The sequence below is a fragment of the Fimicolochytrium jonesii genome (genome assembly GCF_025526975.1).
Source record: "Fimicolochytrium jonesii strain JEL569 chromosome Unknown EV422scaffold_4, whole genome shotgun sequence".
Taxonomy (NCBI): Eukaryota; Fungi; Chytridiomycota; class Chytridiomycetes; order Spizellomycetales; family Powellomycetaceae; genus Fimicolochytrium; species Fimicolochytrium jonesii.
Window position 1 is genome coordinate 1,710,170 of NW_026515671.1, and position 12,248 is coordinate 1,722,417.

Below are 12,248 nucleotides of genomic sequence, written 5' to 3' on the forward strand. Positions count from 1 at the left end.
CATCCGCAGTTCCCCTTCCCACTCTTTTCCAAAACCACAACGGCTTCTCGGATGGACGTACGATTGTGGGCCTTCTTGGACGGTGGCGCCTTATCGCTCATATGCGACCCTGATCCCGTCGCCATGCATCGTGCGGACGATACTAGAGGACGAGCGACGAACGTGCGTTGGAGAGTGCGGACGGCGAACATTATTTGCTGTCGTAAGTTGGGGAAGGTGGAAAGATGAGAAGTTTTGAGTTTGCGGGGGGGGGTTATGGCGAGGGGGGGTGAAGGGGGGTTATGGCTGGCTGGTAGGTATTTATAGGGGGAGGATGTTCACCGAGGCATGAGGGAAAGGGACCGTGCGCGTGACCTCATAATGCGCCTGTGCCCTGTGAAGCCCCTGTTCTAGTCCTTCTGGGCGGACGCGTAACCTTCGCACGAGAGAAGGGAGAGAGTCCCAGTCGGCCATTGCGTCATTCATTCATGTCCATGGGGGGCGTCGGTTGCTGCGCCCTTCCAAGATAGGTCACAAGTCACGTGCCAACTGCCTGTCAATCCGCGTTGGGTAAGCACACTCCGACCAGCAACATTGGGTCACCTCCAAACATGGGAAGTTGCTCAGAGTCGGGGTTGGGAAGGTGGAAAATGATTCTCGCCTCACTGGCTGCGGACGCAGAAAAAAAGTGCAACTTAACGGCACGACGGCTGATACAGTACGGTTCTCAGCTACGGCAGATGTCGAGGGCTCTTCAGACCCCGTAATGGGGAAACCCAACGACCAGGTGCGTGAGCCATTGTCCGACTCAATTGACCCTTACTACTATTATTCTATATACACATACACAGCTATCGAGGCGGAAGGTCAGCAAGTATCAGAAACGGGGGAGTCTAACCCTTTCTTGTAAGGATTCAATCGGGAAACCTCACGGGCGAAACACTCGATCAGCCCTCCCCACTCCCTCCCACACTCGCCACCTCCCTCCCCTCCTCCCCCTGCTCCTCGTCCCGACTCACAATCTCCGGGAGCACCGCCGTCCCGCCTCCCCCCGCAGCCACCGCCGGCCACTCCGCAGGCACAACACTGCTCATCAGATGCTGCAGCGTGGCGCTCACCGGCGGCGTGGATGCCGCTGGGTCGTCGCCGTCCGCATCGTCGTCGTCACGGCCGGCTACACATCGGTGGGAAAACATGCATTTGCTGGCGCGGGATTGGATGGTGGGGTTCAGGGCTTGGTTGACTATGAAGTGTTTTCGAAGCTCTGTGGAATCGAGACGTGGGATCAGAGGTTGGGAGTCGGGTACTAACTAGCTCAGGGGGTTTAAAAAAAAAATAGAAAATGGGGGCACTCACCGGCCTCCCCATGCGCCACAATCGCCGCCGTCAGCAAAATCGCCGACATATACAGCTGCAGCATATACCTCGCCCCACTAAACACCATCGCGCCAACCGCAACACACGTCTCCATCGCCAGAACCGCCATCGAATACGGTCCCCTCAGTCCCTGCAGCGTCCCTCGCGACAATATGAAATTGATATGCAGCAGGAACACGCTGACCAGCGGTGCCATCAGCCCATACAGATCCGTCGACGTTTCGTAGTTGTCGTCCCACAGCTTCCACGTTTCCACGACGATGAATGCCAAGCCGATCTCGAGGGGGGCGCCGAGGATGATACAGCTGAGTTGCTCGCGGCGGGGGTGGGCGGGCCCGAGGCAGGGCAGTTCTTTGATGGCGGCGGCGAGGGCGCACCCGAGGGGGACGGTGATCCACATGTGGTAAAGCCAGGGTGTTATTGTGCGGGTGAGGTAGTACTCGCCCGAGGCGGAGAGCACGCTAGAGACGCCGGTGGAGAGGAAGACGAATTGTTGTTGGCGTTGGGAGATTCTAGAGCTGAAGGTGGCGTACTTGGATTCCCATTCGGAGGCGGGGAACTGTTGCCAGCAGAAATGGAGGACGAGGACTTTGATTGTGGACCAGAGGGATTTCAACGCGTTCCTGGCCCTTGTGCGAAACGCGTCGTGGGGGGTATCGCCGTTCGCGGACCCTAGTTCATGGATATCCCGTAGCTTGCTGCTGTTCTTCGCAGCAGATAGTGTATCCAGAACAAATATCGATTTCCAGCGACTGCTCTCAAATCGAGACTTTTCAGCCTCGTCCTGCTGTTCCACGGCGGCCGATTCCACCTCCTCCTTGTTGTTGTCGTTGTGATTGTCGAATGATAGCACTTTTCGGCTGCTTTCACCATGGTGATACCCATTCGCCCCACGCATCTTTTCCGTGCGGAGGATCGATACCGGGCGTACTAAGTTCCCCTTGGCCTTCCGCGGGCTGAGCTTATTCAGGATTTTGTTCTGGTTGGATTGGTATAAGAGCACAAAATCTTTCTTTTCCTGTATCGTTCGTCTGCAGGACGAATTTTGAGCGTGTGAGAGTGACATCGATTGCGCGAATCATTCCCGGGTTCCGAAGCCCCCTCACCTCCGATCATCATTCAACAACGTAACCAACTGCGTAAATATCAGCTGCAACGGCACCTGATACCCCCCCTTCACAAAATCCTCCGTGTGCCAGAGCGCCGTCACAATCGTCCTCACACCCAAAATATACAGCACCGTGACGACCGCCTTATGCATCCACTTGCAATTCACCGAGCGCATCGCCACCGCCGTGAGGGCCGCCTCGCCCGGCCCGGCGAGGGAGAAGGCGGCCCGGCTGGGAGTGTAGTGAATGAAGGGGACGTTGATGAGCCAGATTGTGGCGGTGACGTAGAGGAAGAGGAAGAAAGCGTTGAAGCGGGAGACCCAGGGGCCGGTTTGTGTGCAGGAGATGAGGAGGGCCGTGAAGACGTTGAAGTACGCGAGCTGCGAATGATCAAAAGAATAAGTCGTGGAGATACGGCGACAGTGCCCGCATGTCTCCCTAGAACGCGATGACCCGCGGGGGTGCTTACCGCGTAGGGACCATGGACGATGCACATCTTATCGAATAGGGGCAACGCTGGATCCCAATCGGAAGATGCCCTTTGCCAGAAGATCGCCATGATTAAGCATCCAGCGGTGTAATTTATCACGTTCCGCCGTCGTCGGATGCGTCCTACATGCCGCTCGTACCTATCATCAGAAAGCCCCCAATTGGTTTTCCGTCAGTTAACAAACCCCAATCCCGGGGCACTTTTTTAGGACCAAAAAGGCAGACCCCCCCCCCCCCCCGAGCGTACCTCTCTTCCATCCCACGATCCAAAAACTCCGCCGTCCAGCGTGATATGCGATACTCAGTCGCCGCCGCGGTTTCCATACTGGAAGTGAAAGCGGGGTGCTTTTCTCAACGTAGAACTGCTTGATTGTGCGTTGTCGTGCATATATCATCTTCGCCCCCAAGCTCGTTTGGGCACCCAAAGAGCTACTGAATTTTTCGGGCTTGGCCACCCGGAACGAACGGGCAGGCAAACCAACGGTTGCTTCATAGACGCCACGGTGGGGCAACCTCCCACCCGAGCCTCTGTTTGTCAGACGCCAGGAATAGTACGAGGCATAAGGTTGAGCTGCGCCTGGTTTTGGGAGTTTGCGGGAAGGAAAGAGCTTAAATGCCTTTGGCGTTGTTGGTTCCGACGGCCCGTCACGAAAGAAACTTCGCGGTGTTCATCCTGGGTTGTTCTGCTACATCCCGCCGGCGTCAGTCGAAACCCATGTCGGGGTGCTGGTCGGGGTGTGTGTGAATGGCCTCTCTGCTTGTCAAGACGCCTTCTCGTCGTTGTTCTGGTACTTGTACAGCCATCGTCGAACGGCTTGGGGTTTGGCCTCTGATGGCCATCTTCCCAAGATGGTGGAAACGCCTCACACGCCCGCGCCCGCTGAGCCCTCTGAGCCCACTGGTATTCTGAACTACTGTACACGACGCCTGCCTCGCGCGATATTGCAGCCGGCACTCATCCGCTACTTCGCTTGCGAATGGAGAGGCAGGGATAGTCTCCTCCGTGCCAGAGGGCCCTAAAAAATCATAGTCTGCAAGGCTTTCGCTTAAAGACACCCGCCCTGTTCATCAAATGGAATCATATAATCCCACAATGCATATGAAAACGTGCGCTATGAAAACAACCATGGTATGATAAACGAAAGCGCACAAATGACTTCTCCGCGACTACTACTTCTCCCAAAAAAAAAAGTACTTTCCCGAATCCCTATCTGCGCTACAACGACCGGTGATACTCTCATGTGTGTGGATGGCGTCGTCAAGAAATCCCGGCCCCCAATCAACCCGCCCACTTCTCATAAAACAGCATATAAACATGTCCCGCCGCATGCTCCAGCACCTCCTCCAGACTCACAACATCGACGTTGGAGTCCGATATACGGTACCACACGTCCTCGGTCGCAACCGCTTCCTTGTCGGTCGCATCCCCGTTGGCGTCAAGAGGCACGGCGATGCGGCGGTATGCGATGAAATGGCCGGATTCGTGGGAGCCGTAGTGTAGGACGACGGAGGCGAGGCGGTACATGTGTGGGTAGGGGGGGATGAGGTCTGGGGGGATGGGGGCGTGGGTGGAGGGGGAGGTGGAGTCGGGTTCTAGGGGTGGGGTTTGGGTGTCGGGGGCGGCTGGCGGGGTTGATGGTGGTGTTGGTGTGTCGTTGGGGTGGTGGGAGACTGCTGGTGGCGATGATGCTTTTGACGTGCGGTTCGGAATTTGCGAAACTGCTGGCGGCGGCGTGCCGTTGGGTATCGACTCATCCGGAGGAAACACAAACAACGTCGGTGCAGACGACGACGCTTCCAACTTTGACGCAGCAGCTTTCACTTCCTCATCCTTCGCCCTGGCCTCCTCCACCGCCCGCTCATGGTATATCCTCGCCCTATGTATCGCCTCCCACGTCCCCCTCGACACGCCCTCTCCCGCAAAATACTGTCCAATCCGCCCGGCAGTGAGGTACGGCCCGATATCTAAAAACTCCTCAAACTCCACCCTCAGGTTATTCTTCACAATCCTGCCGGACTGCGGGTTGAACACCGACCGCTGCATGTGCAGGCAGAGACACTGCGGGGGTGCAGCGATCTGGGTCGCTTTCAGCGAAAGGGGCGCGAGGATCTTGACGCGTTTGACGGTGGGAGGGAAGACGGCGTCGACGTCTTTGGTTTTGTAGGCTTGCCGGACAATGTCGCGGTCGCGGGTCAAGGTGACCAGGCGCTTTGCGTGCGCTTTGAGGAGGTTGGTGCGCTGTTTGAGACCTCGGACGAGAGCCGGATCGAGTTTGGAGGGTGGGGATGAGACGCCGTTGGGGAGGGTGGCGGAGGTGACGTTTGCGGTCAGTTGCAGTTTTTCTGTCAGCTTGGCTGTTACGTTCGCTGGGAGAAACTTTGTGTGCGTGTCTTCGTCCGACGAAGGTGTGGCCATGCCACTTGACGATGGGGATTCGCCAGGTGACGATCCATCGCTGATATCGTGTACACCGTTCGGGGTTCCCTTGCCGTTGATTCCGTTGATGCTGCCGTTGCTTCCGTTCGTCAATAGAATGTCCTTCATCTTGAGATTATCCGCCGACGTGGTCTTATAGTTTCCATGCCCATCCGCCTCACCAGCCACCTTCGGCTTCCCATTGATCCCCGCCTTCCCCGCCTTATTATTCCTCCGCTTAGCAGCCGCAGCATCCTCCGACATCTTGGCAACGTAGTCATTATACTCCGTTTGCAGTTTGCGTGTAAGTTCGGTCAGCTCCCAGTACTCGCCCGTAATGGCGTGGTTCGTGGCGTTTAAGGAGCATTGGGCGCATACGTAATCGTGGATGCTTTCGGGGCGCATGTAGGCGCGAAGGAGGTAGTCGAGGGATACTTGCCGTACCTGAAGGACAATTGGTGAGTCACTTAGTTGAGCACTTGAGCCGTCCGCGAATGATTTCATCGGAAACCATGGCACTCACCCCAAGAGGGACGGCTAACGAAAGATTGTCAAAAACTTCATGACGCACGCCGCTCTGAGATTGCATCCCGCGATCAGTAACCTCACCCATTATGGCTCATCCCCGATTCACAAAGCATATCCCACTTACTGAATATTTACACGTCTGACATTTAATAGCGCTTGCCATCAATCCGGTCAACGGATTCCGCATCGGCGGCGGTAAATAGTAGCTATCCAGCCGCTTGCCGGCATATATCACGGCCTGCACGCGTTTGAGATGTTGAACGGCTTCTTGGTGTTTGGTGGGTGGATATGCTACTGATTCGAGATCAAGGAGTTGCCGGAACCCGGAGTCGTCCGGTTCTTCGTCGGTGAGGGCACCGGATACGAGTTGGAAGAGCTCGTGTGCATCCTGAAGGGGGGCAGAGGGATGTCAGCTTACAGTTGACGCTTGGTTTCTTTTACAACCTCCGGCTGGGGGGACATACCTGCTGTTCATAGCACATCAGCCTCCTATTCGAGGCATTACTGCTCGCAAGCGCATCCATGAATTCGTTCGGCCGGTATGATCTCCTATGCTTCGTCAGTTGATTTATGCCTGCGCATGGGCGAACTCGTCGTCAGTATACCAAACCAGAGACGCACTTTCCACACTCCAACAAGTAGCTCACCTGAAGCTAATTGGTATAGAGCATGATTCATGGGAATCTTGCCTTTCTGTTCGCTTGCGGGAAACACCTTGATCTGCGCGTGGTATTTAGACCGCTCCAAGACGTATGTGCAAAGTGAGGGTAGGGATGCCATTGACTACACCGCAAAGAACAGAATCTTGAGTACACTTGATTCGTATTTACGGAAAGGCTCGAATAGATACACACCTGAAGCACGGAGTTCATAAAGCATGTGTTGCCAAGATTGGTCAGCCCTCCTGGGTATACAACTATGGAAGCGAAAACGTCAAGCATGAGTTCTCTGAACTTTGCGAGCCCGGAAATACCAGCTTCCACTATGGCCGTCGGGCAGCTGTGATGGTCCCTCGCATCACATCCATGCAAGCACGCCAAGTCTCACCTTGCCCTCGACTCCACCACCCTTTCGCCTTGCCCTCCGCACCACCTCCATCCTGCTTCACCGAACTCTTCCTCCTCGCCGCCGCCGTCAAACTCCCCTTCCGCGTCCCATTCACAACAACAGCGTTTCCCTCATCCTCCTCCAGTTCAACCTCCTCATCTTCACCCCCCTCGTCCCTCCCCACCGCCCCGCCAACCCTCCCAACAAACGTCACCAGTTTCCACATCCCCCAAACGCCCGCAACAGCCAACACTGCCGTCGGCGCATTCAAGATGAGGAATCGCCGCGCGGAATGCACCCCAGGGTATCGGTCAATCAGCCCCATGACGGCGGTCGCAGGGTCTGAGAAGGGGAGGAACAGGAGTTGCAGGTAGTCGAATAGTTGAGTTAGAATGGTGTGGGGCGTGGGTGGGAGGTCCGGGAGCATTTTCTGACCCTACTACGATTCTTGTGTCGTAGGGCTTTTTGGGATATGTACTGTAGACACTAAGTCAAATACTACAATACAGAGGAGCGGGCTAAAACAGGAGAATGGGCTTAGCCGGTGGGGTGGGGAGAGGGGTCAGTCCTAGCCAGAGAGCGGTGCGGCGCCATTCGACAGTGACATGTGTAAGGTTTGAGCTTGCATTGGAGGCCTGGCGAGGTTGGGCTTGGGGCTGGGCTTGGGGCTTTCCGCGCTCTTCTGGGAACAAGGGTTGTTGTTTCCCACCATCGCGTAATCGTCACATTCCACTCCGGACCAAAGACGACGGCGACCAAAAAGCTTATATTGCATAGACATAGACACACTATACATAGGTAAACTACAAGCTCACAACCAGAAATGGGCCCTAAAAGGAACTCACGATGATAGAGAGGGATATATATACTAGCGAGTCCTGGTGGGGAATCGATATAGGCTATGGAAACGAATAACAATAAACCAAATTGTGCTGGATTATGGTAGGAAGAGGGCCGGACTTTAGATTTCGAGTACTAATGCGTAGGCTGGTATGGAGAGAGAGTGGTGACAGGATCGGTGGATTTTTGGAAACAGGATGTTTCTGTGAGGTGCGGCAGGTCGAAAGGTCGATTTGCGAGAAGATCGGAGTTGAGTTGAGACGTGTTGCGGCCCAGTCTCGACGACGTTGACGATCTCACTCCGAGGCCTCCGAGCCCTCCGACGTCTCACCATCACCCGACGGCCTCGAATTGACATCCGGACGGCTTCCTTCGGACTTTATCGCCTTCCCGTTGTTGCGTAGCGTTATCGACGTGGTCTTTGCCGAAGGCACCGGTGTGCTGCTTGTCGACTTCGGGTTGTCACTGCTGCTGCCTTGGTTCGACTTGTTGGTGTTCCGAACGTGTTTCTTTTTGGACCGTGGCACGGGAGATGGTTCGTGGGGCTGCTGGGTGCTAGTGAAAGCTTCCGGCATTGGGGGGGTGCGCACGTTGTCCAGCAATGGCGGTGAGTGGTTGGTGGTCGATATCGCACTGCCACGACGGCCGCCCGCAGGTAGCCGACCGCTCATCTGACCGTTCACCAGATGTCTCCGCATATGCTGGATGGTCGAAGATGTTTGGAAATACAAGGAATTAGATTGTCTGCCAACGTGAAGAGCTCAAAAGGACACCAAGACACGGAGCTCACCTCTCTCAAATTATCAGCTCGAGTAAACTTCCGGTCGCAGTCGGGAAACTCACAGGCGTGAGGTCGATCGTCAGTGTGCCCGCGTGCGTGTCGACTCAAATGGCCCGTGGTGGAGAAGGTCTTGCCGCAAATCCTGCTGCCTGCGACTGGATATTCGCAGATGAGGCGAGGTTTTGCACTGCCTCCTGGTGTTGTCGCGCTTGATGGCGTACGCTTGACGGGTTTTTTCCTGACTTGCATGGTGCGACTGGGGATCACTATGGACAATGCAGCAGGTGGCGGCTTTTGCGACGGGAAGGTAGGCGGCTTGGGAAGTGGGGTCGGGGTGGGGTCCGGAACTTCCGAGCTGGTTTCGAAGAATTGGACTATCCGTCAGCTTGATACACCGCTGAATTTCAGAGAAACCACGAGACTTACATTGTTGCCTTCGGCTCCAGATCAGGTCGCCAAGCGGCCGCACTCACCCTCTTAGCAGTGGCGGCCATAAGATTCAATGTGTCAGCCCTGATTTGCAGTCTGTGTTGGATTTCGCTATCAGGCATATGCTTTTTGTCGATGGTGATTTGCGGTTCTTCCGGCATCGGGTAATTGGCAGGCTCAGTTGACTCATACGCTGATCCATTGGAGTTAAAGCGATGAAGATGTTGAAGCGGGACAGGGACCTTAGGATGCAGCCACTGCGGTGAAATATAGCTAGAAACCCACGGCGAGTCCAATGTGGTTTCTTGGGACAGCTCGCCATCGTACTCATTTGCGGACCACGTGTGGCTGGAAGTCGGCGAGATGGAGGCTTGCGCATATGGACGGTGATCGCGGTACGATACATCGGCAAGCTGAGGAGAGCTCTCGGATCTACGGAACACCGCAACTTGATCGAAGTATCCAGCTTGCGGGCTGGTATACAATGCCGAATATGTCGGAAGCTGAGAATAAGATATGGGTCGGTTTACGCCGCCCAGACCGTCCGGGCTGCCATTTGCTATCGTGCCGCCGGACACGTCATATCGAGGATACTGCGAAGGTGGAGAATAGTCCTGCCCCTGGGCTGTGTAGTACGACGACTGCTTGAACATGCTGGCGTGATCTTCGGTTCCCGGAGGCACAGTGCCTGCTTGCGAGTCTTGACCGCAGGTGGAGTGATCTTTCACATCCTCTTCTGTGCCCCCATCTGCTCGACATCCCGCGTACGAATAGTAGTGGTGATGATGGATCTCGTAAAACTGATGATGATGGGTGTCAAACGGACCATCCTCATGGGCTTTGGCCGAGGCGTTGGGAGTATCGGGCAGGAGATTGCAGGAGTAGTTCGCCGATAGAGTGTCGTACGGCTCATAAGCCCAACTGCTCATGCTGGGAATGCTGGGAAGTCTGGGAAGAGATAGAACCGTGTGAGGGCCGGTAATCAAGCCGATCGTTGAGGATACGCCAAGCTCAGGGAGCTTTTGCAGCTACGAGCTCACGAAATCACGAAGCTTACATGGGCGGTTCCTCGGCATCCTTGGGCATGCTGCTATGATAGGACGTGTGACTCTCAGGTATATCTGGCCCATAGTCGATACCGCTAGCATTTTCTTGGTTATGCGCCGTCGGCATCGAAGAGCTTCGGTCGAAACAAGGGTGAGAAGGCAGAGGGCACCATTGAGGTTGAGCGTTCCTGGCCAGCTTCAGTAAATTGTCGCTGGAAATGCACTGGTGCGACGGCCGTTGCTGTAGGGCAGACACTGGGCGGCAAGGAAGACGAAGAGCTTTAGCCTGAGAAAGGGCGTTCCCAGACAGAGCCGGTCCCCGCTCGAGCCAGATATGACGAAGATCACCAAACCTACTTGCAGGCCGATTTCCCACGGGGAGTCTTGGTCTTGTGGCGATGAACTTCAAAGCACAATTCCCGCAAAGCACCTCCTGGGTTGCTGGTCCGGGGCAGAGGCTTGCTTTCAGAGCAGAGGCGGGTCGGAGCGATCGTCGTCGGGTAGTAGACATGTCGTGGGAAAAGTGTGAAGAGAGAGAAGAACGGAGTCAGTGCTGGCGCCGATTTTCCCACGGACTTCGACGAAGAAACAGTGCGAGAACAGGGCGTGGGAAAATCGTCGTTTTCGCCTGGGATATCGACGACGGACGTAAGCGTACGTACCTGGGATGAGCGGAATGAAAGAAGGGCAAAACGGGTTCAGCTTGCGATATGCGGTGAGGGCAACTCTCAGCCGACGACGAAGGGCAACGAAGGGCAACGAAGGGGTTCAACCTGCGATAATATGGGATGTGGAAAGAGTTTGAGATGCGGAGTTTGCAGAAGGGGAAAGGGTCAGTTCGTGGGAACACAAGTACCACCAGCATCAGAGACAAAAGTGAGTGCGGCGAAAGTTCTCACGCGTTCAAATCAAGGAAGTGTGCACAGACACACAGCCAAAGGGGAGTGAATCAAAGATTCGATTTGCAATCGTTTTCGGTCCATCGCTTAACATTTGGCGAACCGAAAGAAGATGGGGATGGGAGCACAAGAAGATCACTTTGCCCGTTTTCAGTCGGGCGCGAACTATGGCGGATACAATCCAGGGTTCCGTCTTATTTGGAGGGTGTCCTCTCTGCACTGACCGATTTAAGGTTTCTGCTCGGATACGATTCAATGCCAGGCACTTGTCTGTCGTGGTTCGCTGTGGGTCTGCTATCGGATCCTATCCTAGAACAAGCCTGCGAGAGTTCTTTTTGGTCTTCCCACGCTGGATTCTATGTATACATCAACCGCCGGAAGGAAATCCCAGTCGGTCTTCAAGTAGGTTGTGAAGCGATGCTTTCTCACTGCAGGCCGACATTATTGGGCAAGGACCGGGTTGTGAGTCTTGAAGCGATTCTTTCTCCCAGCGTGTTGAAAAGTTGCTGGAAGGCACGAAAAACACATACGTAGCTCTTGTCATCTTACGCGTTGCATGGCGTTTCCCCCATTTCGAACCAGAGGTTTTACGAATCCTGGTCTTGGGACTCCCCCGTTCCGCAGTTCCTGAGCGATGTCCAAGGTCTTACTCTTGCCCGCCTCTGAATCTCGGGTTAAAGCCGGCCCGTCAATCACGCCAGAACGGGGGGGAAATTTTCGGCAGGAAGGCACGGGGATGGAGTGATTGATCTAGTCTTTGGCCCCCGCTGACGACACTGTCTGAAGGTCTTCTTGAAGCGATCCTGGACTCTCTCAAGGTTCTTACAGCGTCACAGCGCTTTCTGGCAAGTCCGGCGACCACACTCTTGACGCGCCATCTTGACGGGCGGGGGCTTCAATGACCAAGCCCAGATATCCGCAGTCCAGAGATCCCAAGCGCATGTGAGGGGCATTCCTAATGCGATCCTGGATTTTGGGCAAATGCTTCTTAATGCGCCATTCCTATCGGAGGGAATGCTTTCCGTGGACGTGCCCAGATCGCCGGAAACTGGCCCCATGTCCTTTATTGTGGCAGGGTGTGAATCCACACTCCAGGATTTCACTTATGCAACGTGCGGCCAACGCAGAGACCAGGAATTTAGATGGACAAAAGCGAGCAGCAGAATCTTTAATTGGCGAAGGAGATCTCAGATCGAGATTAGGGCATGTTGTTAGAGCAGATCAAGCTTTGGATAGGGACGAGCCATATGGACGTGGAAGCTTGACAAGACAGAATCCAGATGTCTCTCATTGCGTACGGTTTCTACG

At 55.1% G+C, this 12,248-nt stretch overlaps 5 protein-coding genes across 5 annotated transcripts; 1 reads left to right on the plus strand and 4 right to left on the minus strand.

Moving 5' to 3' along the window:
* Window positions 1-585: 585 nt before the first annotated feature.
* EV422DRAFT_520537 (uncharacterized protein) lies at window positions 586-3,175 on the minus strand. The gene is made up of 4 exons (XM_053069690.1): window positions 2,935-3,175; window positions 2,463-2,845; window positions 1,336-2,387; window positions 586-1,243 (listed from the first exon to the last, which is right to left on the minus strand). The coding sequence occupies exons 1-4, from the start codon at window positions 3,022-3,024 to the stop codon at window positions 927-929; spliced, it is 1,842 nt and encodes a 613-aa protein (XP_052928450.1). The 5' UTR covers window positions 3,025-3,175; the 3' UTR covers window positions 586-926.
* An 820-nt stretch (window positions 3,176-3,995) lies between these two features.
* EV422DRAFT_520548 (uncharacterized protein) lies at window positions 3,996-7,141 on the minus strand. The gene is made up of 6 exons (XM_053069691.1): window positions 6,753-7,141; window positions 6,546-6,681; window positions 6,363-6,472; window positions 6,023-6,286; window positions 5,894-5,947; window positions 3,996-5,814 (listed from the first exon to the last, which is right to left on the minus strand). Exons 1-6 carry the CDS (start codon window positions 6,837-6,839, stop codon window positions 4,234-4,236), a joined length of 2,232 nt encoding a protein of 743 aa, XP_052928451.1. The 5' UTR covers window positions 6,840-7,141; the 3' UTR covers window positions 3,996-4,233.
* Window positions 7,142-8,563: 1,422 nt separating this feature from the next.
* On the minus strand, window positions 8,564-8,734 carry EV422DRAFT_484777 (uncharacterized protein; the record flags this gene model as incomplete). Its single annotated transcript, XM_053067359.1, has 1 exon — window positions 8,564-8,734. A coding segment is annotated over one exon (171 nt), but the record flags the coding sequence as incomplete, so codon positions are not given.
* Window position 8,735: 1 nt separating this feature from the next.
* Window positions 8,736-10,690, minus strand: EV422DRAFT_325768 (uncharacterized protein). The gene is made up of 2 exons (XM_053066316.1): window positions 10,053-10,690; window positions 8,736-9,943 (listed from the first exon to the last, which is right to left on the minus strand). The coding sequence occupies exons 1-2, from the start codon at window positions 10,550-10,552 to the stop codon at window positions 8,989-8,991; spliced, it is 1,455 nt and encodes a 484-aa protein (XP_052928453.1). The 5' UTR covers window positions 10,553-10,690; the 3' UTR covers window positions 8,736-8,988.
* A 10-nt stretch (window positions 10,691-10,700) lies between these two features.
* EV422DRAFT_325761 (uncharacterized protein) lies at window positions 10,701-11,698 on the plus strand. Its single transcript, XM_053066315.1, has one exon. It carries the CDS (start codon window positions 10,830-10,832, stop codon window positions 11,472-11,474), a length of 645 nt encoding a protein of 214 aa, XP_052928454.1. The 5' UTR covers window positions 10,701-10,829; the 3' UTR covers window positions 11,475-11,698.
* The last annotated feature ends 550 nt before the right edge of the window (window positions 11,699-12,248 follow it).

Coding starts and splice junctions, on each gene's coding strand:
- EV422DRAFT_520548 (XM_053069691.1), bottom strand. CDS start 6,839: ATGCTTGACGTTTTCGCTTCCATAGTTGTATACCCAGGAGGGCTGACC. Junction 6,682..6,752: donor TTATGAACTCCGTGCTTCAG/GTGTGTATCTAT, acceptor TTTGCGGTGTAG/TCAATGGCATCCCTACCCTC. Junction 6,473..6,545: donor TCTATACCAATTAGCTTCAG/GTGAGCTACTTG, acceptor GCCCATGCGCAG/GCATAAATCAACTGACGAAG.
- EV422DRAFT_325768 (XM_053066316.1), bottom strand. CDS start 10,552: ATGTCTACTACCCGACGACGATCGCTCCGACCCGCCTCTGCTCTGAAA. Junction 9,944..10,052: donor GATGCCGAGGAACCGCCCAT/GTAAGCTTCGTG, acceptor ATCTCTTCCCAG/ACTTCCCAGCATTCCCAGCA.
- EV422DRAFT_325761 (XM_053066315.1), top strand. CDS start 10,830: ATGTGGAAAGAGTTTGAGATGCGGAGTTTGCAGAAGGGGAAAGGGTCA.
- EV422DRAFT_520537 (XM_053069690.1), bottom strand. CDS start 3,024: ATGGCGATCTTCTGGCAAAGGGCATCTTCCGATTGGGATCCAGCGTTG. Junction 2,846..2,934: donor TCGTCCATGGTCCCTACGCG/GTAAGCACCCCC, acceptor GATCATTCGCAG/CTCGCGTACTTCAACGTCTT. Junction 2,388..2,462: donor TTGTTGAATGATGATCGGAG/GTGAGGGGGCTT, acceptor TTCGTCCTGCAG/ACGAACGATACAGGAAAAGA.